The 24,917-nt window shown below is 61.2% G+C and overlaps 2 protein-coding genes across 7 annotated transcripts; both read right to left on the bottom strand.

The window, feature by feature from the left end:
- Positions 1 to 1,863: 1,863 nt before the first annotated feature.
- Positions 1,864 to 7,446, bottom strand: SLC7A3 (solute carrier family 7 member 3). 3 transcript variants are annotated; one of them, XM_075720864.1, is made up of 11 exons: positions 7,040 to 7,446; positions 6,675 to 6,833; positions 6,408 to 6,588; positions 6,194 to 6,306; positions 5,012 to 5,234; positions 4,681 to 4,820; positions 4,499 to 4,601; positions 3,983 to 4,194; positions 3,151 to 3,317; positions 2,762 to 2,870; positions 2,496 to 2,655 (listed from the first exon to the last, which is right to left on the bottom strand). In XM_075720864.1, exons 1-11 carry the CDS (start codon positions 7,407 to 7,409, stop codon positions 2,522 to 2,524), a joined length of 1,911 nt encoding a protein of 636 aa, XP_075576979.1. In that variant the 5' UTR covers positions 7,410 to 7,446; the 3' UTR covers positions 2,496 to 2,521. The 3 variants fall into 3 exon arrangements, with proteins under 3 accessions (XP_075576978.1, XP_075576979.1, XP_075576980.1); XM_075720863.1 differs by having other exon boundaries at positions 1,864 to 2,870; XM_075720865.1 differs by lacking the exons at positions 2,496 to 2,655; positions 2,762 to 2,870; positions 3,151 to 3,317 and having other exon boundaries at positions 4,133 to 4,194; positions 4,272 to 4,601.
- Positions 7,447 to 20,178: 12,732 nt separating this feature from the next.
- Positions 20,179 to 24,603, bottom strand: SNX12 (sorting nexin 12). Of its 4 annotated transcripts, none has more exons than XM_075720525.1 (4): positions 24,439 to 24,603; positions 22,588 to 22,683; positions 22,246 to 22,370; positions 20,179 to 21,736 (listed from the first exon to the last, which is right to left on the bottom strand). In XM_075720525.1, the coding sequence occupies exons 1-4, from the start codon at positions 24,601 to 24,603 to the stop codon at positions 21,634 to 21,636; spliced, it is 489 nt and encodes a 162-aa protein (XP_075576640.1). In that variant the 3' UTR covers positions 20,179 to 21,633. The 4 variants fall into 4 exon arrangements, with proteins under 4 accessions (XP_075576640.1, XP_075576641.1, XP_075576642.1 ...); XM_075720526.1 differs by having other exon boundaries at positions 24,487 to 24,603; XM_075720527.1 differs by lacking the exon at positions 22,588 to 22,683.
- Between the last annotated feature and the right edge of the window lie 314 nt (positions 24,604 to 24,917).

Genomic DNA, 24,917 nt, shown 5'->3' with positions numbered 1-24,917 from the left:
ACCAGGCCTCTTAGCCGCAAAGCCAGGTTCTGCTTTTTGCTGCATTTTTCTCAAACAAGAAAATGGCCCCTTCCAGACTGGCATGGGAGGGGAACGCTCACCCTGCAGCCCCCAACACCTGACAGCTTTCGCCCAGGAACATGCTTCCCTCCTGGCCCCTCTCTGCACAATGGAGCCCCGGGTTGCTATCAGAGCAGCAGGCCACACGCAGGCTGGCACAGCAGCAGCTAAAGCGGTGCCAACAACATGCTGGGGCTCTGGCTGGGTGTTACCCACCAACTGATGTGTCGAGATGTACAGTAACGCCAGCAGGGCTTGGGAAAGGCAGAGGCACTGCCCACAGAGGATGCGGTGCCATCCCTGGCAACTCTGCTAGCCCAGAAAGACGTGGTGGGCAGAGGAAGGCAAGGTCCCCCCAGAGTGGGCACCCAGGGCTGGGGCAGCCCCCCCCACCCCACCCCAGGCAGGCAGCAAAGGGCAGGGTGCCTGCCACGGGGCCTGGGGATTGACAGGGCTGCTGCACTGCTGCCAGCACCTGTGCCCATGATGGGATGGCACCAACCCACCACACCACACCGGCACGCACTGGCAGCTGCCAGACAGCTGCTTCCCTGCCAGGCTGCTGTGGTGGGCCCAGGGCTTCCAGCACCTCGCTCCACATCCAGAGCTCTGCCAGTCCCAGTGGGTGCCCAGGATGGGATACTGGTGCTCAGTGGAATGGCCTGGAGCCAAGCATGGACATGCCCATGGGCACAAACAGACCCACGCATGGCCATGGGCATGGATGTGCACACATGCATGGGGACACGGGCATGGGGGGGCTGGAGCAGTGCTGAGGCAGGTGGTGAGGGCTGCAGCTGTTATCACGGGCCCATTGCCCACTAGGCTTGGGCAACAGCACCTGAACCTGGGTGCATGGGTGCCAGGGCAACTGTGTGCTCAACAGAGCCCCATGTGTTGTCCCTGGCCAGAAGATACCCACCAGGTGGGGTGATGGGACCCAGTGTGGCACACCAAGGCACTGGCACGACCGGGAGAACTGGAAGCACCTGCGAGGAGCCAGTGCCAGGTGTCAGTTGCGCCTGAGGTCTGGAGCCTGAGGCTCTGGCAGGGCACCCCAGCCTGGGGCAACGGGGCAGGTGGTGCCCAACACAGGGCCAGAGCAGGTGCTGCAGCCCCTTTTACTCTGGGGACAGCACTGCGGCAGGGTTCACAGCTCCAGCCCAGGGGCCGAGCAGAGCTGATGGTGTGGGGCCCTCACCATTGACCGTGCAGTGACCCTGCTCCGCTGCCAGTAAACAGGAACAGATGCCAAAACCACGCAAGATCCATCTGCCCTAGATTAGTTTATTTTGCAAAATAATTTGTCAGGGCTGATTTAGACCAGACCAGAATCTGGGAAATCATCATCTTCGCACATGGATGATGCAGCCCAGCTCCTGGCCACACTTCCTCTGCAGGCCATTGCTAGAGCCTCCAGGAGATATTTCCAAGGCCTTTACTGCAGCCACTGTCCTGGGACCTGGTGACATGCTCCCATGCAGCACAGGGCCTGCAGGGTGGGGCCATGGCAGGCTGGTGTCCGGCCCACAGGTACCAGCAGCACTGGGTTGAGAGCCTGGAGAACTACTCCATGGTTCCTGGCTCACTGTCCCAGAGGACAGTATGAGAGCTGGTGGCTCCAGCTGGCAGGTTTCGGGCAGGGAGCTCACCCAGCTGTGGCTGAGCCCTGCTCTGCGCTGACACCAGCCTGGCACCCAGCCCATGGAGTCCTGCCCAGGGGTCCGTGACCACAGGGCATTAACACGAGATGCGGCAGGACCGACAGAGCCAAGCACTTTAAAACCCATGTAGTTTAATAAGTATAAAAGTCGACATTAAAACACCAATTATACAAAGGCATATGAGGTTGGACACTGGTACGGCTACACTGTGGACATCTTCATGGACACCCGAACTAGATGCTCAAACCAAGCAGCATGGCCGGGGCAGCACGGGGCTTGGTGTGAGATGCAAATCCCAGACACAGAGAGGGGAGCACCGGACTGCTGGCGGTACCAGAATGAGCTGCCCCAAGCCTCGTTGCACAGCTCCAGCCATGGCTGCCATGTACACACCCAGCGCTTGGCAAGCACGGAGAGGAGGTGGTGACCACAGCCACATGGACAGACGGAACAAATACAACTGCACCATCACGTGGGGCCTCCTATGCGCAGGGAAAGCAGCATTTCTGATGGCAGCTTCCGTGGCAGGAGGGCCGTGCCGGTGTCACTGCCCCTCAGCAGGGTTGGGAGGATGGCAGAGACCAGCCCTGGGCCACTAACGCTCCCACCCAGCCTGGGGACTTGTCTCCGTGACCCCTGCTCTGCGAGGAGAAAGGGCAGCGCACGAGCCAGCTCCACAGTCCTGACTCTGGGAATCGCACCCCATGGGAGAGGGGATGGATGTACCGAGCAGATCATGATCTTGTCCCCGAGTGGGAATACCGGCAGAGGTCCACAGAGTGCCGGTGCCCAGTCCCTCAGACCGCAGCAGCCCCGGGGTCGAGGTCCAGCCCAGGGTGGTGCAGAGGCTTTTCTACTGTGGCACAGGGTTCCTCCGCATTTTTCCCTTCCACGCTGTTCCGAATCCCGTAGCCAAAGTAAATCATAAAACCTGCAGGACGGTTTCCACAATGAAATGCACAACGGCAGGCTGCTAGCGTAACAGCACCCCAGGGGAGACCCTGTGGGCACCACACTCCCCTCCACAAGACACCTACCCACAAACATCCAGATGGCAAACAACACCCAGGTGCCAACACTCAGCTGTACCATCAGCAGGATGTTAATGAAGATGCTGAAGATTGGCAGGAGGGGGAGGAAAGGTACCTGTGAGGAACAAGAGGTGCCCTGTCAGCTGTGCCTTGAGGGACCTGGCTGGACATGAGCATGCTCCTGGCCACAGAGGAATCCCACCCCTGCCACAGCCCAGAGAGCACCTGGGCACTTCCACGCTAGGGATTCCACCTTGGAGAGCTGCATCTTGGGGCCCTGGGCTTTCCCGGATAGTGACTGCCTAGCAGTGAGCCCTGGCAGACCCTGCAATGGCCCAGACCCTGCCAGGAGTCCACGGGGGTGCAGATCCCGAGCTACTGAGGGCTGCACTCACTTTGAAGTTCAATCGCACGTTGCTCTGTGGCTGCCTCCAAACGATGATGGTAGGAATGAGCAGAGCCACGAGGAGTAGCACCAGGACCATGATCCAGCCCACACTGGCGTCCTTCAGCGCAGTCACCTTGAGGGTCAGGACCACGCAGATGACCGTGATCAGTGTGGCTGCAAGAGAGGGGGCAGTCGAGGGGCTGCATGGCACGTGGCCTCCCTGGGACCCCAAGCCTCACCAATGGCTGGGCTGAGGCACCCACTCCTCTTGGTCACGTATGGGTCCACCATGTGCTGCCTCCAACACCCACCCCAAAGATTCACGAAAGCACTCTGCTGGGGGAACTCGCCAGCCCAGCAAGCTGAGGGAAGCATGCGCTTGGCTGGGCTCAAACCCAGCTCTGATGCTTACCCAGACCTGGCTGAGCCACACCATTCTGGCTGCACAACGAAGCCATTGATGGATGGACCAAACCTCGCTGGCCAAGCACGAGCGCTCTCAGGGAGCTGGGGACCACCCTTGCTGGGTGGCCAGCCTGAGCCAGGCTTGTCACAGGGAGCTCCCATGACCACCCGCACATGCCTGGCTTAGTGCCCACATCCTCCATCAGCCCCTGTGTGCCCCAAACCCTCGCCGTGCCCTGTGCTTGGCACCCTGCTCAGGGCAGAGCAGGTCCAGCACCTGTTGATCCAGCCAACAGCAGCTGGCAGCCTGTGCTGCCCAGCCCATCTCCTCCACCCAATGTGCCCACCATCCCTTCCTGGCTCTGCAGAGATGCACCAAAATGCTCCAGCCCCTGGCAGGAGGGGACATCGGCCGCTGGTTCCCACTCACTCACCGATGACCGAGACACAGATGTAGACGATGCGCCCTGAAAGCGTGGTGGGGGTGCCCGCAGGCGGGTTGAAGAGCATCGCCAGGGACAGCGTCTCTTTCTGCTGGGTGCTGGCAGTGGTGATGTTCGGGCTCATGATCACCCTCTCCTCCTCATTCCTATTCAGCTCCAGCATTTCCATGGCCTTTGGGGAATTCAGCTGCCCAGACTGGTACCTGAGCAAATGGGGCAAGCTGCAGCAGAGCCCAAGGAACTTCCCAGCCCAGGGGGACAGTGGGCAGCACCCTCATACCCCTCTCGCTCCTCCAGCCCCACATGTTGCTCCAGCAGCGACCCCGTGATGGCCACCCCACAGATGTGCCCAGAGACACCATACAGGCTCTTGTGAGCAGCCTCCATCTTGGGGGCTTGAAGCTTCCCCAGGCTGCGTCCCCCCAGGAAAAAGCTGTGGCCACAAGCCCCAGGCTTGATGCAAGCCACATCCACCTCAGGCACAGCCACGCGAGAGGAGGCACCCACCGGAGGATGAGCACGCACACTGCCACCAGGGAGTAGGCCAGCAGCGTGCCAATCGACATGAGGTCCACCAGGTCCTTCAGGTCAAGCAGGAAGGCCATCACCGCTGCAACAAGGACATGCAGTATGAGCACAGCTCCAGACCACTGCAGGGCCAAGTGTGAGGCGGCAGCTGGGAGCCTTACCTGCGAGGAGCCCCGAGGCGATGGTGGCTGACAGAGGGGTCTTCGTGCGGCTGTTGATGCTGGAGAGGAACTTGAAGAGCAGCCCGTCCTCTGCCATGGCGTAGATCACACGGGGCATGGGGAACATGGAGCCCAGCAAGCTGCCATGGGGAGACATGGCTCAGGGCCTGCCAGGCAAGCTGTCCATGCCCACCACCCAGGTGGGGACAGGACCGGCTCAGTGCCGGGAGTAGCACAGCAGCTGGATGGGGCAAACCCCCAGCCCAGCTGGGACATGGGCTGCTGGTCCCCATGCTGTGCCAGGCAGTGCCAGGAATGGAGCCAGTCCTACCTGGTGGAGAGGGCACAGAGTGAGCCAACAGCAACGGCGTAGCGGGCAGGCTCCCACCCCACCGCCTTGAAAGCCTCAGGAAGTGGGCTCTCCTTGTTCAGGAGGAAGTAGGGCACCATGAGGGTCAGGGCCGCGGAGACCCCGAAATAAGCCACGAAGCAGATGAGGAGGGACACAATGATGCCAATGGGGATCGAGCGCTGCGGGTTCCTGGCTTCCTCCCCTGTGCAGAGACAAGAGGCAGCGTCCATCCCCGCTCTGTGGCACAGCACGGGGCAGCTGGTCCTGGGGGATGAGCCACAGCAGGGACTTTCCATGGCAGTGTGGGGCTGGGCAGCAGCAGGCAGGGACTATTGGAGAGGAGGGGTCCCCATCTGTGCTGCTGTGCTGGCAGAGGCTTTGGCACTGCCGAGAGCGGAGGCGCGTGGCTACAGCCCCAGCTACCAGGCATGCAACTGCCTGGCAGCTGGGCTCGCAGCCCCCCCAACCATACCGGCCCTCTGCCCCCACCAGCAGCTCCCACTCCCCACAGAGCCTGCTGAAGGTGGATCCTCTGTGCATATGGGCACAGCGACGCAGCCACTGTGCCCTCTGCCCCCCGGCCTTTGCAAAGGCGTGCTCTCCCACTGCACCACGTTCCCTGGCAAGGGGCTCCGTGGCTGGTGTAGGAGGGAAGGAGCCAGCTGCCAGGCAGCCCCTGCAGGCAGGGAGGTCAGGCAGAACAGCCTGTAACAGCCACCCACTAAGTAGATTCCTGGGGGAATGGGAGGAAATTAAGAGGGCTCCCTGCGCTCTAGAGAGCAGCGGTTCTGCATGAACTCAGTCATTTAGGAAAATGTTGCTTGAGGCTGGGACATAAGCAGGAGGCACTAGCAATTCCCAGTGCTGTCACAGCCTCAACGCGGCAGCGGAAAGGTTCCCCACTGCCCCGGGAGCCGCCTGCACAGGCAGGGTGCAGCCCCACTCCCACCACGTGGTGTGGGGAGCTGCTTTTCCTGGGGCAGGGCATGCTGTGAGCCCTTTTGTGCTGGCCCAGCTGGGGACAGAGCCACTGCAGGAAAACCTCCCAGGAGCAGTGGGACGGGCTGTTTCCCACGCCACGGAGCATCCTCCCCGGCAGGTCCCAGCCAGCAGCCGGCTGCGCTGGGGAAATGCCCATGCTGCCCTTGCCCAAGGCGGTACCTGTGGTGGCGATGCAGTCAAAGCCCACAAAGGCATAGAAACAGGTGGCAGCGCCAGTCAGGATCCCTTCCAGTCCAAAGGGGACAAACCCGCCAGAGCCGAAGTCTTCTTTCCTGGAAAGGAGGGAGAAGAGCAGCTGCCATGGGGTGCACAGACAGCAGGGACGGTGCCAGCCCTGTGCTGGACCTTGGCCCGGCACAACTACTCTCCTCACCTGGTGTCATCCAGTGAGTCCAGGTGCGAGCGGTTGATGTAGTCCTCCTGCGAGAGCTGCCAGTTCTTGATGTCTCCCTTCACAAAGCCAGCGATGATGACAAAGCCCAGCACCACCAGGTTCACCGCTGTGAAGATTTTGTTCACAAGGGCGGATTCACTGACGCCAAAGGCCAGCAGCGCTGCAGGGACGGAAGCAGCGAGTGAGGACCTGCCAGGCTCCCATGCCACCACCCGCGGTGCCATGGAGCGGCTGCTACGCACTCACCAGTGAGCAGCCCAATCAGGATGAGGGCAAAGAAGTCCGGGCGCTCGGCCAGCACCCCTGGCAGGTGCACTGTGGTCTTGTTCATGAAGAAGGTGGAGATGTGGTTGCCAATGATGTTGTCGAATGCCGCACTCCAGGCTCGAGCCACGCTGGCCGTGCCTGGTTGATGGCAAATCTGTGCATCAGTCCGAGCCCATGGCAGAGCAGCACTGGCCACCCCCACCCCAGTCCCGGCCTCCCTGCTGATCCCACCCCACCCCCTCCTCCTGCAGCACCACACGCTGCCCCCACAAGACCCCCACCCTGCCAGTGCGGTGCTGGAAGGAGCCCAGGCACATGTGCCAGCACCCTGCCTGGCCCCGTACCTATCACATAGGAGAGGATGAGGTTCCAGCCAGTTGTGAAAGCCCAGATCTCGCCAACGGTGACGTAGCTGTAGAGGTAGGCAGAGCCGGTCTTGGGGACGCGGGCCCCAAACTCTGCATAGCAGAGTCCGGCCAGTACTGACGAGAGAGCAGCCACCAGGAAGCAGAGGACAATGGAGGGACCAGCCATCTCCTTGGCCACCTCCCCAGCCAGCACGTACACGCCGGCCCCCAGTGTACTGCCGACCCCCAGGGCTATGAGGTCCAGCGTGGAGAGGCAGCGAGCAAAACGCGTGTCCTCGGAGCTCAGATCCACCATGCGCCGGCGGATCAGCTTCTTCCCAATGCTGGTCATTTTTCTCCCAAACATCTTGTCCTCTCGTGGGTGGTGCTCAGCTGCTGAAAAACCCCTGCAAGAGACAGGGCCAGAGGAGCCTGAAACTCAGTGTCCTGCAGGCAGCAGGACCCACACTGCGGGGAGCAGGGCAGGCAGCGATGCCCACAGGAGCTGTGCCTGCTCCCGGCCGGCACATTGGCACGCAGCCCCTGCCACGCTGGTGGGGCAGAGACCATGGCGGCTCCCTCCAAGGCACCATGGGGCTGTGCATACCCCACCTGCGCAGCCCCTGCACCAGGAGAGCGAGCCAGGGATGAACCCAGCAAGTCCATGGTGGGAAACAGGCTCATTGCACAAGCCCCGTGTGGTCCCAACGACGGCACCCCCGGGCACGTCCCAGAGCTTGCCCACTGTCTCCCAGTACCTCCCCACTGATTTGGCAGCCTGGAGATCCCTCGGCCCAAACTTGCCTGCTGGCGCATCCCTCTGGCCTGGCCACGTGGGTGTGCGCAGCAGCAATGGCAGGGAGGCAAAGCATTCCCCCAGCGGAGGATTTGGCAGGCTGGGCTGACTCAGTGGGATGCGGCCATTCCTCCTTTTGCTCCCAGCATCTGCACTGCATTCTCGGCAGGGATGCATGGCCAGACACACAGCGTGGGTCCCCAGCGCACATCCCTCGCTTGCTGAGCGGTCTGCATGCTCCGCAGGCTGCAATCACCCTAAATGTGCAACACCCCCACTGCCCTTGCTCACAGCAGCCACCCATCCCCAAAAAGCTCTGGGAGAAGAGCACCCTGTGGAGCAGGCAGCCAGCACAGGGTGAGAGGAGCCACAAGGAAAGCGGCGCCCAGTGCCCACAGCCACGGCTGGCACCCCGTGCCCAACACTGGGCCACCTGCCCACCAGCACCTTCTCCCTGCTGGCTGCTCCCTTCATTGGGAAACAAAACACGCTCCAGCCAGGCACCTGGGGCAGCACTGATGCCGCGCTGTATGCATCAACTAAGTACACACAAGGATAACTTTGCGACCCTTTTCCACTGAGTGGGATTACCAGGGTTGCAGTGGCAGCCACCAGCTCGGCTGCTTCCCCACAGCCAGCAAAGCAGCCTGTTTCTGGAGAAACCTCCTCCTGAGCTGGCACATGCCACATTTGGCCTTGGCCCAAGGAGCCATCCCAGCCCGGGGCAGCCTTGGAGCCAGGTTTCAAGGGATCAACAAGCGCCCCAGCACTGGCACCCTCCCCGGCCACTGCCCAGAGCGCTCTGGCTGCCTCCCCCAGCGCTGCTCGATTGCTCCAAGGATTTCTGACGCCCGACGTGAGCTCTGCAAACTGCAAGCACGGGGCTGGCAGCAGAAACGCGCTCAGGTCTTATTCCCAGAGCGGTGCAGAGAAAAAAGCGCGAGCGGTGCCCAGCAGGAAGATGTGGGGCAGCGTCCTCTTCCGAACCCCCGCACTGGGAGTCGCCGTGCCCGGCGAAAGTAACACGTTAAGCACCCAGACCCCCACCAGCACCCGCCAGAGCCGGCCTAGGGAAAGCCGCTCAGGTGGGTCGGCCGGCGCCGGGAGGCTCAGCCCATGGCCGGAGAGGCGTCTCGCAGACAGCCAGGCTGTCGCCCGAAATGGAGAGCGCACAGCGAGCTGCGGGCGGGAGAAGCAACGTGTCGGGCGACAGCTCCCGCTGCCCGCCGCACCCCGGTGCCCGCCGCATCCCGCCGCGGCTCGGGGCAGGTGCCGGGGCCCGTCAGCCCCCGCTCGGGACCCTCACCCCAGCCCCCGCGGGGACATCTCCAGCCCCGGGGAGCTGCCAGCCGCGCTCCGTCCCGCCGGGGAGCCCACGTGCGGGCACCGGCTGATGCAAGCGCGGCACCGGCTGCGCCAGGCCCCGCCCGGCCCGGCGGCGGCGCCCGCCGCGACTCACCGGCGGCTCGGCTCGGCTCGGCGCGGCGCGGCGCGGCGCGGCTCGGCTCGGCGCGGCTCGGCTCGCTCCGGCGCGGTCCCGTTCAGTTCAGCTCCGCTCCGCTCCGCTCCGCTCGCCCCGGGACTGCCGCTGCCGCCGAGGGGTTGAAGGGCGGACCAGCTCCGCCCGCCGGATGCCGGACCGCACCGCCCCGAGCCCAGCCCCGGCGCTCGGCCCTCCCGGACGGCCCCCCCCCGCTCCCGCAGACCCGCCCCGCCGCGGGGGAAGCGACGGGCGGGCGGGACCAGCCCTGCGGCCGCTGCGGGGAAGCCCGACCCCTCCCAGCCCCGCCCGTTCCCGTCCCCCGCGCCCCGCCACCCTGGCGCGCCCCCGGTCACAGATTTTAAAAAAACAGATATAAATTCGGGTAACAAATGGCACCGGGGCGGGGGCCGGGCACGGCTCGGCTCCCGGGAGCGCGGCTGCGTCGGGCGGCAGCGCCGAGCCCAGGGCAAGGGACTGTGCGGCCGGCGGCGTCAGCCGTGCTCCCCCGGGAAAGGCCCCGGAGGGGGCGGCTGAGGGTCCCCCGAGCCCAGCCGTGCCGGGAGGGCACAGCCTGCCCGGGCCCTGCCCCGCCGGGGCTGGGAGCGGGGCGAGGGCCGGGGCGCAGGGGGGAGGCCAGCCCTGCCGCGGGGAGCGCGGCCGAGCTCAGCCCGAGGCATGGAGGGGGGCTCTGCCCCGACCCCCATGTGCTCCGCAGGGAGCGAGTCCCGGCCAGCGCCCACGCTGCTCCGCTACGGTCTCCTCAGCTCCGGGAGCAACAGGCGGCTCTAAGTGATGGGAAACACCAGTCTCGGGAGAGTTGTTTGGCAGTCGGGCCGGCAGCCCGGAGCAAGGCAGGAGCCAGCACCTTTCTCCCCAGCACGCAGGCTGGGACCAGCCACCCAGAAACCTGCTCCTGATGCAATCCAGCGTTCGTGTGGTGGTGTTGTCCCAAACAGGGCTCGTTTACCCGGTGTGCGATAAGCCAAGCTTCACACACTGAGGCGAGATACTGGTTTATTTCATTTCTGTGCACAGATGGGTGCTAGGTGGCAATTCCACAAAGCTAGCAGACCGAATCATCAAGTCAGCATCTATTGATACACATTCATTACCATATTTAATTCCCTAATACATATGCAGTGCTACGATTCGTTAAAATCTCTCCATCTAGTATTTAAATTAGTGAGCATGCTCAGTGTTCCTTCAGTTTGAGTCTGGGGTGTAATTGTGGTAGGGGGCTCATGAGCCGGTGGTCACGATCTCCCCCTCCCGGAGTTACCTTCCCCCTCATTTCCTTCTTGGCAGATCTTAAGCAACTTCTCATCATTTACTGATCAAGTCAGTAATGCATCACCTAGACTTCTGCTCTCGGACAATCTGTTCACCAAACAAAAGCATAGTTAGGGTAGGGCCTTACAATGGACATCGACAGCAGCATCCGTTTTGGACGACATTGTGAGCACCGCACCCATTTGAACAGGCAGCGATGCCAGGAGGTGAGCCAGCCCCTCTCTGGCATCACAGGCAAGGCTCTGCTCCAGCACCACTGCTGAGGATGCAGAGGCAACAGGCTTCCAGCCGTTCGCAGCAGAGCAGGCAGGAGCACCGGGCAGGGCGCTACAGGCCCCGCGCTGCGAGCCTGCCCAGCCCACCTCCCCCTGGGGTGTACACACAAAGGCCAGGGAGACAGAAAGGCTCCGCTTCGCAAAATTACCCAATGCAATGGAAACACCAACGCAGCATCCTGCGAATGCAGCTGCCAGGCAGTGACGCAGGCTCTCCTCCCACTCTCAGCCCTTGCAGATGAATGAAACGAGGGCTCAGCAGCGCCCCTTCCCCTCCCCAGCCGCACGCTCTCCACCAGGAAGGAAGCTCAAGACCAAAATACAGAAGTACCCTGCAGCCTCGCTGTCAGCGCCCAGGCGCTTTCTGGTCCTTCTTGGGCTGCCTGCAGCAGGCAGAGACCTGCCTGGGCCAAAGCCCTGCTGCCTGCAGCACCATGGGCAGCACCATCGCTGAGGGTGCTCTCGGGCAGGACAGGCAGCACTGTGGGCACAGCAGGGCTCCATGGGGGACCACTCCGGCCAAGCCAAGCAGAGGCTGGGTACCCAGAGTGAGGGGGTGGATGACACCCTATGGCGGATGACTCGCCTGTTCCCAGAAATCCTCTTGCGACAGCAGCCGTTGGGAGGCAGTTCTGGGCAGGGAGCAGCACTGGGGCACCAAACATGGCTCCAAGCTCCCAGACCTCACATGCAGCTCCACACTCATCTTCCCAGTGCCCCATCCTCACCTCCCAGTCTACAGCTCTTCCCCACTCCCCATTCAGGGCCCTGATCCAGCAGCACGGGCCAAGGGCTGGGAGCAGCATGGAGCGAGCCAAGCACACGTCCCAACAGGAGCAGCAGGAAGGCAGACAGTAGCAGGGCACATGTAACCAGCACCAAGGAAGGTAGGAGGTGGCTCCAGCCCAGAAAGGGGGGCAAAAGCCCTGAAGAAGCAGATCTGAATCAGCCCTTAGAGCCCCATCACCTTCGACGATTGGAACATAGAATCATAGAACATCTCCAGCTGGAAGGGACCCATAAGGATCATTGAGTCCAACTGCCTGCTCCTCTCAGGACTACCTAAACTGTATGACTAAGAGCATCATCCAGACGCTCCTTGAACTCTGACAGGCTTGGTGCTGCGACCACTTCCCTGGAGATCCTGGCCCAGCCTGCCTCCCCTGGGGTGCACACACAAGGGCTGGGGAGACAGAAAGGCACCACTCTGCAAAATTACCTCAAGGCGATGGAAACAGCAATGCAGCATCTTGCGAACACATCTGCCAGGTAGTGACGCAGGCTCTCCTCCCACTCTCAGCCCTTGCAGATGAATGAAACAAGGGCTCAGCAGCGCCCCTTCCCCTCCCCAGCTGCACGCTCTCCACCAGGAAGGAAGCTCAAGACCAAGATACAGAAGTACCCCGCAGCCTCGCTGTCAGCGCCCAGGTGCTTCCTGCTCCTTCTTGGGCTGCCTGCAGCAGCAGGCAGGGACCCGGCTGGGCCAAAGGTCTCCGCTTCCCTGGAGAGCCTGTTCCAGTGACCAACCGCCCTCTCACTGAAGAACCTTTTCCTAATGTCCAACCTGAGCTTCCCCTGATGCAGTTTCATTCCATTCCCTCGTGTCCTGTTGCTGGTCACCAGCGAGAGGAGATCAGCAGCTCCCCCTCCGCTACCCCCTTGAGGAAATTGTAGACTGCGATGAGGTCACCCCTCAGCCTTCTCTTCTCCAAGCTCCAACAAAGTGACCTCAGCCGCTACTTGTAAGTCTTGCTGTCGAGGCCTTTTACCATCTTGGTTGCCCTCCTCTGGACACACACTAATAGTTTGATGTCCTTATAGTGAGGTGCCCAAAACTGCACACAGTACTTGAGGTGAGGCTGCACCAGTGCAGTGTAGAGTGGGACAATCACTTCCCTCGATTGGCTAGCGATGCTGTGCTTGATGCGCCCCAGGACACAGTTGGCCCTTTTGGCTGCCAGGGCACACTGTTGACTCGTATTCAACTTGCCATCAACCCAAACCCCCAGATGTCTTTCTGTGGGGCTGCTCTCCAGCCTCTCGTCCCCCAGTTTGTATGTATAACCAGGATTACCCTGTCCCACGTGGAGAATCTGGCTCTTGCTCTTGTTAAATTTCAAATGGTTGGAGATTGCCTAGCTCTCTAGTCTATACAGATCCCTCTCGTAGGCCTCTCTACCCTCAAGAGGGTCCACAGCTCCTCCTAGTTTAGTATCGTCGGCAAACTTACATAATGTACCTTCCATTCCTGCATCCAGATCATTTATAAAAACATTAAAGAGCACTGGCCCTAAAATTGAGCCCTGGGGAACCCCACTGGTGACTGGCCGCCAGCCTGATGTAACCCCATTTACCATAACCCTTTGAGCCTGACCCATCAGCCAATTGCTCACCCAGTGTATTATGGACTTGTCTAGCGGTGTGCTGACCAGTTTATCCAGAAGGATACTGCGAGAGACAGTATCAAAAGCTGTCCTAAAATCCAAAACCACCACATCTACTGGCTTCCCTTGGTCAGCTAGGTGGGTGACCTTGTCATAAAAGGAAATTAAGTTGGTTAAGCAGGACTTTCCCCTTGTGAACCCGTGCTGGCTATGACCAATGACTGCGTTGTCTCTCAAGTGTTTTTCAGTAACTCCCAGAATAACTGTCTCCATAATTTTACCAGACACTGAAGTGAGGCTGACAGGCCTGTCTTCCTCCTTATCCTTCTTGAAAAGTGGGACAACATTTGCCAGCTTCCAGTTGACTGGGACCTCTCCAGACTCCCAGGACCATTGAAAAATAATGGAGAGAGGTCCCACGATGACATCGGCCAGCTCCTTCAGTACCCTGGGACAAATCCCCCCAGGCCTCACAGACTTACGCACATCCAGCTGGAGCAGCAAGCCTCAAACAAGTTCAGGGTCGGCTGGGAGTTAATCATGCCCCCAGTCACAGTCTTCCAACACAGGGCTCTGGGGTTCCCAGGGTACATCATTGGTGTTGAAGACAGAGGCAAAGGCAGCATTGAACGTCTCTGCTTTCTCTACGTCCCTATTTGTGAGGTGACCGACCTCGTCAAGCATCGGATCAATGTTACCTCTGATTCTGCTTGTGCTGTTAACATATTTTAAAAAGCCCTTTTTGTTGTCCTTCAGTGTGCTGGCCAGCTTGAACTCTAATCGAGCCTTGGCCACACTAATTTTCTCCCTACAGTGGCAGACAGCATCTCTGTAGTCTTCCCGTGTCGCCTGTCCTTGCTTCCAACGTCCATACACTTTCCTCTTCCGCCTAAGTTCTAGAAGAAGATCCCTGCTCAGCCAAGCTGGCCTTCTGTCCTGCTTGCTTGACTTCCAACACCTTGGAATTGCCTGCTCCTGCGCTCTTAAGAGATGGCTCTTAAAAAGTGACCAGCATTCATGGACCCCAATACCTTCAAAGCAGATTCCCAGGGGACCTTACTAACTAGCTCCATCAGCAGCCCAAAGTCTGCTCTCCCCATACCCAGGGTCAAAGTTTTGCTGGCAGTTTTTCTCCTATCACCGATTTGAAACTCAACTACTTTGTGGTCGCTGTGACCAGGAGAGCCACCAACCACCACTTCGCCACGAGTCCCTCTCTGTTTACAAACAACAAATCTAGCAGGGCACCTTTCCTGGTCAGCTGCCTTAGTACCTGCACCAAGAAGTTACCTTCAACATGCACGTACAGGGAATGCCCCTGTACACTGCGCTAGAGTGCTCCGCTGCAGATCGGGCCAGCACTGGAGCTACTCACCTCAGCGACTGAGTGCTGAGCAGGGGTGGGAGACAGCGGACGGAGCATCCCTGTGCAGCCACCCCTGCGCATGGTCAAGGGCAGCCGCCCAGGAAGGGGGGTGGGCTGCCTGCCGCACTGTGGGGCAGCCAGGAACAGCAGCCGGACATAACAGGGGAGTGGGAGCAGGTCAGCCTTCCCGGCCCAGCCTCGGGGTGCTGCCAGCACCAGACAGCGGGACTCTCCAAGGCCTCACCCAGACGTGAGGCAGCGCGGTAAGGTGCCTGTGTCAACCTGCCACAGAGAGAAGGCAGGGCAGGCTTCAGCACTGGCAGGCAGGAACAGTGAGGGACTGAGTCCCAAGCACGGCTTCTCCACCACCTACCCCCAGACACTGACACAAGTCACTAATGGGACTAATAAAATGGGAAGCAGCAGCTAATAGCTGCAGAAGCCCAACATGCCATCAGCCAGCACCACTGGCTCTTCCCACGTCCAGCATGAAGGTAGTTCAAGGCAGAAACCTACCCGTACGGCTGCCTGTCACCACCACACATCCAAGCATCCCGCCTGGAAGCACCAGGTTTGTCCAGAAAGCCTTCCCCAGAGCCATGCGGTGCCTCCATCCACCAGCACCCACCTCCCCCACGCAGCAGACCTCAAGCCTCTGGCTGAGCAGAACCAGCCACAGCCAGCCACAGCCCTCTGGAGAACAGTGGGTGGCACCAGGCACTGGCCCTACCCCAGCAGACTGCAAGCATCACTGGGAAAAGACACCTTTATTTTAAATACAAAGAGTTAAAAAGTTAATTCATTCAAGAGCTCCGCAAGTATCACTGGCCCAGTGGCTCAGGTGGCCGGACAAGTGGCTGTTGTGGGTCTGTCCCCATGTGCCAGCTGTCAGTCTCTCCCCGAGTCACCACTCTCCTCCATTGCTGCATCTTCTGGACAGATTCCTGGGGAGCAATGGCAGCATCAAGGTACTGCTGCTCCTGCCACTCGGCACCTGCCCCACACGGAAGGCCATGAGCTGTGTCCCTTCCACCTGGCAGTCCTCAGTTACACTGGCAAGGGATCACCGGAGCATCCCTGCAGCCTGCCCAGGGGCAAGGGCTCACCCCAGCGAGGGAACATACCTGCTGCTCTGAGCTGAGCCTGCAAGGAGGAGATCATCTGGCGATAGGCTTCACACTGGGCAGTCTTCTCAGCTGCAGGCAGGAGGCAAGCAGGCGTGTGCTCAGCCCGTCCTGAACACCTCACCCCCAGACCCTCTGGGCCAGCAGCTGGGATCCTGCTCTACCCCTGAACAAGAAGCCAGCCCCATCCCCACGGAGCTCCAGGCCCTGGGCTCCAGGTACAAGTGCAGGGGGTGTCACCTGGATTGCGGGTGTCCCGCAGACCCTGAAACAGCCAGTCCCACATACCAAGCTCGCCCTTCGCTCGCTCCAGCTCGCTCTTTACACGCTTCAGCTCCTGGGACAGCTGATCACCTGCAGACTGGCAAGGGCAGTGCCTAAGTGTGACGCAGGGGGTGGTCACCCCCACACAGTGACCTGCAGACCAGCCCCAGCACAGCCCTTCCTGTGGAGGAGCATCTCTGCAGGCAGCACACACACACCAGCCCAGGTTCTTGGGCTCGGGGAGCCCTGCTCACCCCCCTCAGCATGTCAGAGCAGGGATGCATTCTGACATTCAGCCCTGCTTCAGGAGCCTGGCGCTGTTGTAGCGCAGCCCAACCGGCACTCCAAGCCTAGCACCTGCACGACCACTGCCAGGGTGTGTTCGTCGCAGCAGCGGTGCCTGGCAAAGGAGTCACTGTTCGCTTGTCAGCAAGCAACTGCCAGCGCCTGTGGGTCACAAGGATCCCTTTGGCAGGCTACAGCCACATAGCGAAGAGCCCTAAAACTGCTGGCAAATGCACAAACGTCTTTTGCAGGTAGGAGACTTCACACCTTGGAGCCTCACCTTGCTGCAGGCTCTGCTCACCCCATCCTGGGGACATGTTGAACACGTCGGGAGGTATAAAAGCGACACCACAAGCCACAGGGGGTGTGCATCTTTCAAAAGCCCCTTAAAAAAGCCAACTGGACAGAAGCCTGCAGTCCCCTGAGCACTGGAGAGGTGGTAAAGCCATGCAGCAAATGCACAAGGTCTTGTGTAAACCCCAGGGAAAGACTAAAAGAGCTCAGGTGCCAGCCCAGAAATTGGCAGCCCCAGGACCCATCACCTCCCACCTCTGTCGCAGCTGGACCAAGCCACCGGCTGAACAGTGCTCTGTGGTGCCAGGACACAGTTGGCTCTTACCTCCTCAGCAGGGACTGCAAACCCCAGCCCTGGAGTCGGGCCAGGGGCCAACTCACTGGAAAAAGAGGACCCCACACACACCCACGTCTGGTCAGCCTTACCTGTGAAGAGAAGTGTCGCCGCTAGAAACGTAACTGCCGGCCCTGGCCCCTCTCCAACCAGGCCACAGAGCTGCTCCAGACCAGGGGCACAACCTGCCCAGAGGAGCCAGAAGTCTTCCAAGCCCCTTCAGCCCAGCGGCTGCTGCTGGCCTGGCCTCTACGGGTGCTGCTGGGAGAAGGTGCTCCCGCACGGCCTAGCTCCCAGCAGCTCTGGGCCCCTGCTTGGAGTCTGCTTGCACAGGGAGGGCAGACAGCCGCCCTGGGCAGGGCACAGCTGTCCCAGCACAGCGAGGACGGCCTCCTCGCTTCCTCTTTCTCTGCAGGGACCACGGGCCGCCCAGCTGCAGTTCTTGGGGAAGGCAGTGCACCCTGCCTGCAGAGCAGGCCAGAGCACCCCCAGGCTCGCCTGTTCAGCAAGGACCTTGCTGGGGAGCGGCACTGCCAACCAACCAAGTGCCCGTGTTTCCCCATGCTCACCCCCGACGCAAGGCGAGAATCCACCAGAGCCCAACGCAGAAACGTAGACTCTCCTCACCGTGGTAGACTCACAGGACGCTTGGCTTTCAGCAGGTCTTTGGCAGTCAGGAGCCAGGAAAGCTCCAGAGGGGCTCCCCTCTACAGGGGAGCAAGCTCCAGCTCCCCACTCCTGCGTGGGACCACACCTCCATACTGCTCACCTGCTCCCAAGACAGTCCCTGCTGCAACCAGCTGCTCTTTGCTCTCACTGTTTTCCTTCAGCTCTCGGGTTGTATTGCACATCAGCTCTCGGGTTGTATTGCACATCAGCTCTCGGGTCGTATTGCACACCAGCTCCTGCGTAGTCGATCCTGAAGTGGGGTCCAGGAAATGAAAGCGAAGAGCACCAGTCCCTGCTCAGAGAGAGCCCTGGCAGCAACATGCGCTGACCGGGGCCACTCCCTGTCCTACGGATGAGGCAGAGCACCAGATTTCTTCAGGCTCTTTGCTGGGTGCCTCTCCAGGGAAAGGGACTTCGCCTAGCCTTACTGCTCCACGTTTCACATCCCCTCCTCTGAGCCCGAGCACACGCTGGCCCCTCCTGACCTTTCTTGGGATCAGCCTTAACTCTGCAGCCAAGTCCTGAATGTTCTCCCCAGGGCAGCAGCTCCCCCCTCCCACAACACTGGAGCCTCCAAGGCTTCTGCCCAGATTCACCCTTACCGAGGCAAAAGCGCTTGGGGGAAGCCACTCTTCCCAGCGGCCGCAGTCGTGAGCGAGAAGCCACGGTAGGAACTGCTGTAGAGAGCCTCTGGGAGGGCTGTCTGCGACCCCCAACCTTGACAGCAGCTATAGCGTACAAACATTAGGCACAGAGGCTGCCACTCCAAAGCAGCTATACCGCACCTCTCCTAGGGCAGCCCAGGGCTCAGCCAGGCTGCCTGTCCCAGGCCCACAGGCACCAGCACCCCCACGACCCCACAAGACCAGGGGCTGAGGGCTCCAAGCCAACAGGCTGCTAGCCCACGTTAGCGGGAGGCCACATACTGCTAATTAATACAGCATGTGGGGCACGAGCGCATTTCCTGGGCTCCTACCCGCACCGCTGCCAGGGACTCCCCACTCCCCACGCTCCGTCTCTGTCCCATGCTGCAGCCCAGGCCCTCCCCCTTCTCCCCTCTCGCTGCAGCATCAGTCCCCCCAAGCCTCCCCGCTTTGCGTGAGGCAACTGGCAGGTGCAGAATTACTTTTCATCTCTGTGTCCCGGGGGGTGGGTTTGGGAACGGCACAAGGTTGTGCCAGCTGCGAAGCCCCGCTGGGATGCTGAAGCCTGGACTTGGCAGCCGGCACCAGCTTCAGCTTGCTACCTGGGGAAGAGACGGGAGTTTGCAGCCCCGGGGAGCCGGTCGCTGTGCTGGGGCTCTCTCCAGCCACCCGGCTCACCTGGGGGCTGGGGGAGCCTGGTTCCCGGGGCACCGAGCCCCTTGCCGGCTTTGGGGAGCTCCAGACCCAGAGAGGCCCCCGCCCGGGACAGAGCGAGCCTGCCGCCGCCGCGGCCCGGGGACAGGGCAGGGGGGCGGGGGCGGCCCGCGGGGCCCGGCCCGCCGCAGCGGGGCTGTGCGGCACCGCGCCGTGCCGCCTTAGGGCACAGGGCCTGCGGGCGGGCGAGGCGGGAGCCGGGCGGCGCTGCGCCGGGGCAGCCGCCGGCAGCGGGCAGCGGGAGGCGCCGGGGCTCCCCGCGGGCCAGGCCCGCGGCGGCGACGGCCTCGCAGCCACCCGTGCTCGGGCGGGCGGCGGGCGTGCCGCTGCCCGGGGCCCCCTCGTTGCGCGGCGGCGAGTCCTGCAGTGGCGTGGAGGTGACGGGCCCGGCGGCGTCGGGCCACAGGGCGCTGCCCTCCGCGGGGCCCGGCGAGGGCTCCGCCGCAGCGGCGGCGCCGAGGCGCAGGCGGGCGGCGATGGCGCGGCACTCCTCCTCGAAGAAGCTGAGGTAGAGCGGGGAGAGCGGCGAGCGCGGGCCACCTACGTGCCGCAGCAGGCCGGGGCAGCCCGGCGAGCCGGAGCCCGCCGGCGGCTGCTCCGACCGCCACATCTCGCCCCAGCGCCGCCACCGCCCCCTCCCGCCTCAGCGCAGCGCCCCCTGCCGCCGGGGAGGGCCACCCGCACGGCTCCCGCCTCAGCGCAGCGCCCCCTGCCGCCGGGGAGGGCCACCCGCACGGCTCCCGCCTCAGCGCAGCGCCCCCTGCCGCCGGGGAGGGCCACCCGCACGGCTCCCGCCTCAGCGCAGCGCCCCCTGCCGCCGGGGAGGGCCACCCGCACGGCTCCCGCCTCAGCGCAGCGCCCCCTGCCGCCGGGGAGGGCCACCCGCACGGCTCCCGCCTCAGCGCAGCGCCCCCTGCCGCGGGAGGTGCGCGCCCACCCGCCCCGCCCGTGCCCCCTCCCGCTGCTTCCCCCGCCCCGCAAGCCCCCAGGACGAGGCAGAGACTTGGCTTCACAGTGGTTTAATGCGAACGGAACCGGGACGTTACACTGGACAGGGTGGAGACAGCAGGGTGGATGGCAGCCCCGCGGCAGGACAGGCAGGAGGAAGGGGCCGCCCCAAGCGGGGGCCGGCAGCAGCGAGGGGCCGGGGGCTGAGCCCCGCTGCGGGCACGGCCGCCTCCACCGGCGCCAGCCTCCGCGCTGCCCCACAGCCCTTCCCGCACCGAGCCGGCCCCCGGAGCAGATCCCTCCCGCTTTCAGCAACTTCTCCTCCCCAAGAGCCACCCCAGCAGCGCCAGCTCCTCACCAGAAAGCCCAGGAGACGTGAGGGAGGCCTCGGGGGATGGACATGCTTGGCAGGAACCGGAGGGCAGTCAGTGCAGGCCTATGCTCCAAGAAAGGCTCAACTGTGCCACCACAGAGTGACCAAGCGCTTATAAACCAGCCAGTTTTGACCTGAGGAGCCCCGAGCTGAGGCCCAACCTCACTCATCGCAGCTGTGGAGCTGGAGGAACCTCCAAAGGACAGTTCTGCTACAGCAAGTCACAGCCTCGTGGTCCCCCTCAAGCTCTGAACGCTTCCCTGACCAGTCTTGTGTCCTCGCTTCCCACACAAGCAACTGCCTAGCTCACTGCAGAACACGGGAGCCGTCGTCACTTCTCCTGCTTCATAAGCAAATGTCTAACCCAGCACTGACCGACCGTTTTCTGCTGTTCCTTTCTGGAGAGGTGGCCTCACCCCAGGCCCCACCGCTGGGCTCCTCCTGTGGCAGCCATCATCACCGCCGCACACTACAACAGCCCCCACCAGCCCTCTCCTGCTCCTCCTCAGCCAGACCCGTCTCCTCCCCTCTGCAGCTGGGGCGCAGGACAAGGTCACCACGGCTCAGCTGAACAGGGTGCCGCTGGAAACACCGCCACGCCAGCCCATGGCAGAGCAAGCTGTGGCGGCTTTTTAAACCCTGGGCCAAGGCATCACAGCGCACACTGCTACAGCCCAGGCTATGCCAGCTTCCACACACCAAACTGCCCATGCAGAGCATCATGAGAGCACACGTCACTCGAGCTGCCAGCAGCACGTTCGAAAGGAGAGGGAATAACACGAATACACCAAATGGGTCTGTAATGTAGGGGGCTGAGAGCAGGGTTAGAGCAGGTCTTGGGTCTCAGCACTTCCAGACGGTGAAGAATGGGGGTTTCATGCAGGGTGAATGGGGTGGACGAGAGACCAACACACCCAGGCACCTTACTAAAACTCTAATACCTGATGCAATCACTGACCAACATGACAACTGCTATTCTTCAGAGTCTCCTGCAGAGATGCTTGGGGCTGCACGGACAGGGGAGTGAAGGTCATCTCATACCTTCCTGTACAGGGAGAAAGGCAGCTCCTACACCGTAATGCCATAAGCAAGTTCCTGCTCCACACCTATTCACATCTGCCCCTAGGTGTGGGACAACACGCTCACTTGCATAAATCTTCATACTTTTTTAGGCCAAGACCACAGCCCAGTAGAACAAACTGCTGCCAGTTACAAAAGAGGAAAATACTGAACAAACTGGGAGGTTCAAGAGGGAAAAGCTGGTTCAGAGAAGACAGATTTAGTGTAAAAATAAATGTCATTTTTGCAGGAGGGAGGGTGGAATGGAGGAAGACGGTGCCAGGTGCTCCTACTGGCGCACTTTCCCTGGAACGTAATTCCTATCAATAGTCTCCTCTTGCAGGAACATATGTAAGCAGCGCTCGTTCTGTGCCAGTGGGTGTCCAGCAATTCTGGAAGAAAATCAGATGTCGAGGTTAGCACAGCCGCCACCGAGACCCTCACACCTCCGCTCTCTGTGGGGAGTAAGGCAGACCTCCTCACTAATGGGCAGCCAGCACACCAAGCACAGCCACACCGAGCTTAGGCCAAGGTCACCAGATCCATGTGCAACAGGGCCAGCAAGAGGTGCTTGAGCACAGGGTGTTCCCTCCCACACCGTGCCCTGCAGCACGGCATGAGTATCCTGAACCAACTACCTGCTACCCTGTTGGTGGGTCTCTGCAGCACAGCTATTCTGCTAATATTTGCTTCACTCTCAGAAGAGACCACTGAACACAACACACACTCAAGGTAGGACTTACTTCAGAACCATGGTTTCACTACCCAGCTGCAGGCACCATACTTTAGCATGGCACTTACATGCAGCACATCAAGATTCCTTCCCGGTCAACCCACAGCCCTCTTCTACTGGCAGTAGTGAGAAAGGCAGCACACAGCAAACCCAGGGCATCAAGCTTACTTGTTAATAAACTGTTCTAGTCCCTGTCTCCGCTCCTCAATGAAGGACTCCTCAAAGATGCCTTCATCTCCTCGGAAGGGAAGCTGTCGTTTCAAAGCTTTTCCAGGCAGCGGTGGCACTACAATCTGAAAGCACAGAATCACCCTGTCAGCAGAACAACCACCTGCAAGCAGATAGCCTTTGCCATTTGACACTCATCTCCAGCCCCATTACATGGACAGAGATGAAGTCCCAACAGCTGCCCACCACCACAGCCTCTCTTCTGGGCAGCTCAACATTATTGCTACACCTGTGCTGGTATGTTCTGGTTTCAGGAATAGGCAGGTCTGAACCATGCCTCACCTTACTGTCTCGTTCCAGCTCATTCTTCAGCCATTCAAAGTCACTATATCGTCTCCTCACACACGACTCCTTCAATTTGAAGATTGGGAGGTTTGTCTGTAATGAAGAGAAACAGTTAATTTGCACGTTGCTTTGGAAGTCAGATAGTATTTCAACACATAATTGAAACCTGAAGCTGCGTTTAGAAAAACCAAGCCCCCTGAGAAGGAGGCATTACAAAAACACCCAGCTTCTTTATTCAGGACAGAGCAGAAGCACCGAAGCCCTTCAGAATCAAGTAAGCACTTGCCAGGCTACTCGGAGCCAGCTATTCCCTCCCCCTCAAGTGACTATTTCAGGAACACACCCCCTCCCAGGGGCATGCGCTGGAACCAGGGCTCACAATACAGAGAAGGCTGATTTCCCCCCCCCCCCCCCCCCACTGAGTTCACTCCATTTTGAAGTGATCTACAAAAGAGCTTCACAGCAGCCTGCAGAGCAAAAGAACCTCTGACCCAACATTAGCGTTTCCATGGAAGAGCTAAGGGAGAAAATCTTGCCCCAGCAACTGTTCAAGGCCAGACCTCGTGCTACAGTCTTCTCTCAGAACAGATTGCCTACCCTAAGAGGCAAGCAGCTTTTTCATATCTGGCTTGTGTCACCGGAGGAATGTGCAGCAATTCCCCACCCTTCTACCCTGCCACTAGCATCTAAAGACTGCCAGCTACAGTAACTTCACCTTGACCCTGTCAACGCAGCCTGAAACATTCATGAAGGAAGCAAAACCTTATGACAAGCAGCACCCAGATGAACACAGGTATTGCTGCAACATGTTTAACTATATTCTTACGAGGTGTGCGAAATAAAACCAGCTGCTTTCAAAGCAACCCTGCAAGAGCTAGTTTCAGTGGGACTAAGAGGTTCTCATTGCCACTTGCCAGGCGCCCTTTCACAGGCTGATGGAAACCAAGCGTCAGAACAGAAAAAAGCAAACACCCAATTCTTCTGAAAGGCGGTAGAGACTTAGCAGTTAAATCACACTATGAGCAGAAATCAATGCCAACACTGTAACATATGCTAAAGGTAGCTTTTTTCAGGGGAAGCTCAATTTTACTTCTTTCATATATCAGATGCAGAGCTGTAAAGAGGTCCCCAGTTCGGCTTGGTTAAGGCCCAGTAAAGAGAACCCTGCAAGAAGTCCTCAGCCTGCTACACACATTCCTGGATCATGGGGTCTTTGTAAAGCGATCAAGCTGACTCAGAAGAGGTAGCTAGACTGCACTGTGATAAGGTCCCAAGATACTGCTAGCTAGCTTTCCTCCCCCGCTTGAGATAACCAGCTGCATGCAGCCATGCCCTGCTCAGGAACCACCCAACGTTGCCCAAGTGCCAGGCCTGGGACTCCAGAGAGGGGACAGGAGCAGGAGCCTGCTGAGGCAGCACCCTTCTTGTCCTTGTGCATACCAGCCCTCGCCGGATGCCGAAGGACCCCGGCAAACCCACCAGCTGCAAGCGCTCTGACCTTGAGCCCTGCCCCGCCGAAGAGCCGCAGGCAAGCTGCCAGTCCCAGCCCAGCACCGCCCGGCTTGCAGGGCCGGGGCTCACCTCCTCAGCCCGCAACCGCCGCAGGCAAGCACAGCACCTGCCCGGCTACGCCGAGCCCCAGGAGCTATGGCCGGGCTCCCTACGCACGCACCGCCGCTCCCCGTCCCGCCCGCGCAGGCCGCGCTCGGCCGGAGCAGCAAGACCACCCCTCCCCCGGCCACCCAGCGCTGCCCCCCCTCCCAGGGCCGGGCCCACACGGGGCTCCGCAGCCCGCGACGGCCCCCGAGGCCTGCCCCCCCCCGCCCGCAGGCCCCACGGGGGCCGCACCCGCATCCGGAGCTCGTAGCTGGTGTATCTGGCGCGGCCCATGCCCACGGTCTGCGGGTTGAAGATGTCGATCTCGAGGAAGTTGCTGGGCGGCCCGTACGCGTCCGTCAGGTCCTGCGGCTTGGCGTTCAGGCGCCGGGTGTCCGCCACCGCCGCCTCCGACATGGTGGTGGTGGTGCCGCCACCGCCCCGCCCGGCCCGGCCCGCCCGCTGCCGCAGCCCGCCCGCCCCGCCCGCGCACGAAGCGACATCTCCCGCCCGCCGCCTAGATAACACGGCGGGCATCCAGGTTTCGGGGCCCCTCAGCCACCGCCCCGCCCGTACGCGACAGCGCCGCCGCCCGGCCGCCGCCTGCACAAGCGGAGGGGGCATTCAGGGCGCGGGGCACGCCAGGCGCGGCCCCGGAACCTGCACGCCAGGCTCGCTCTCGACGCTGCCCCGCGCCGCATGTGCCCGAGGCCCAGCGGGCTGCGCTGGGC

The sequence above is a fragment of the Pelecanus crispus genome, chromosome 13 (assembly GCF_030463565.1).
Source record: "Pelecanus crispus isolate bPelCri1 chromosome 13, bPelCri1.pri, whole genome shotgun sequence".
Classification (NCBI taxonomy): Eukaryota; Metazoa; Chordata; class Aves; order Pelecaniformes; family Pelecanidae; genus Pelecanus; species Pelecanus crispus.
Note: the sequence above shows the minus strand (reverse complement) of the source record. Positions and strands in the feature narration are given on the sequence as shown.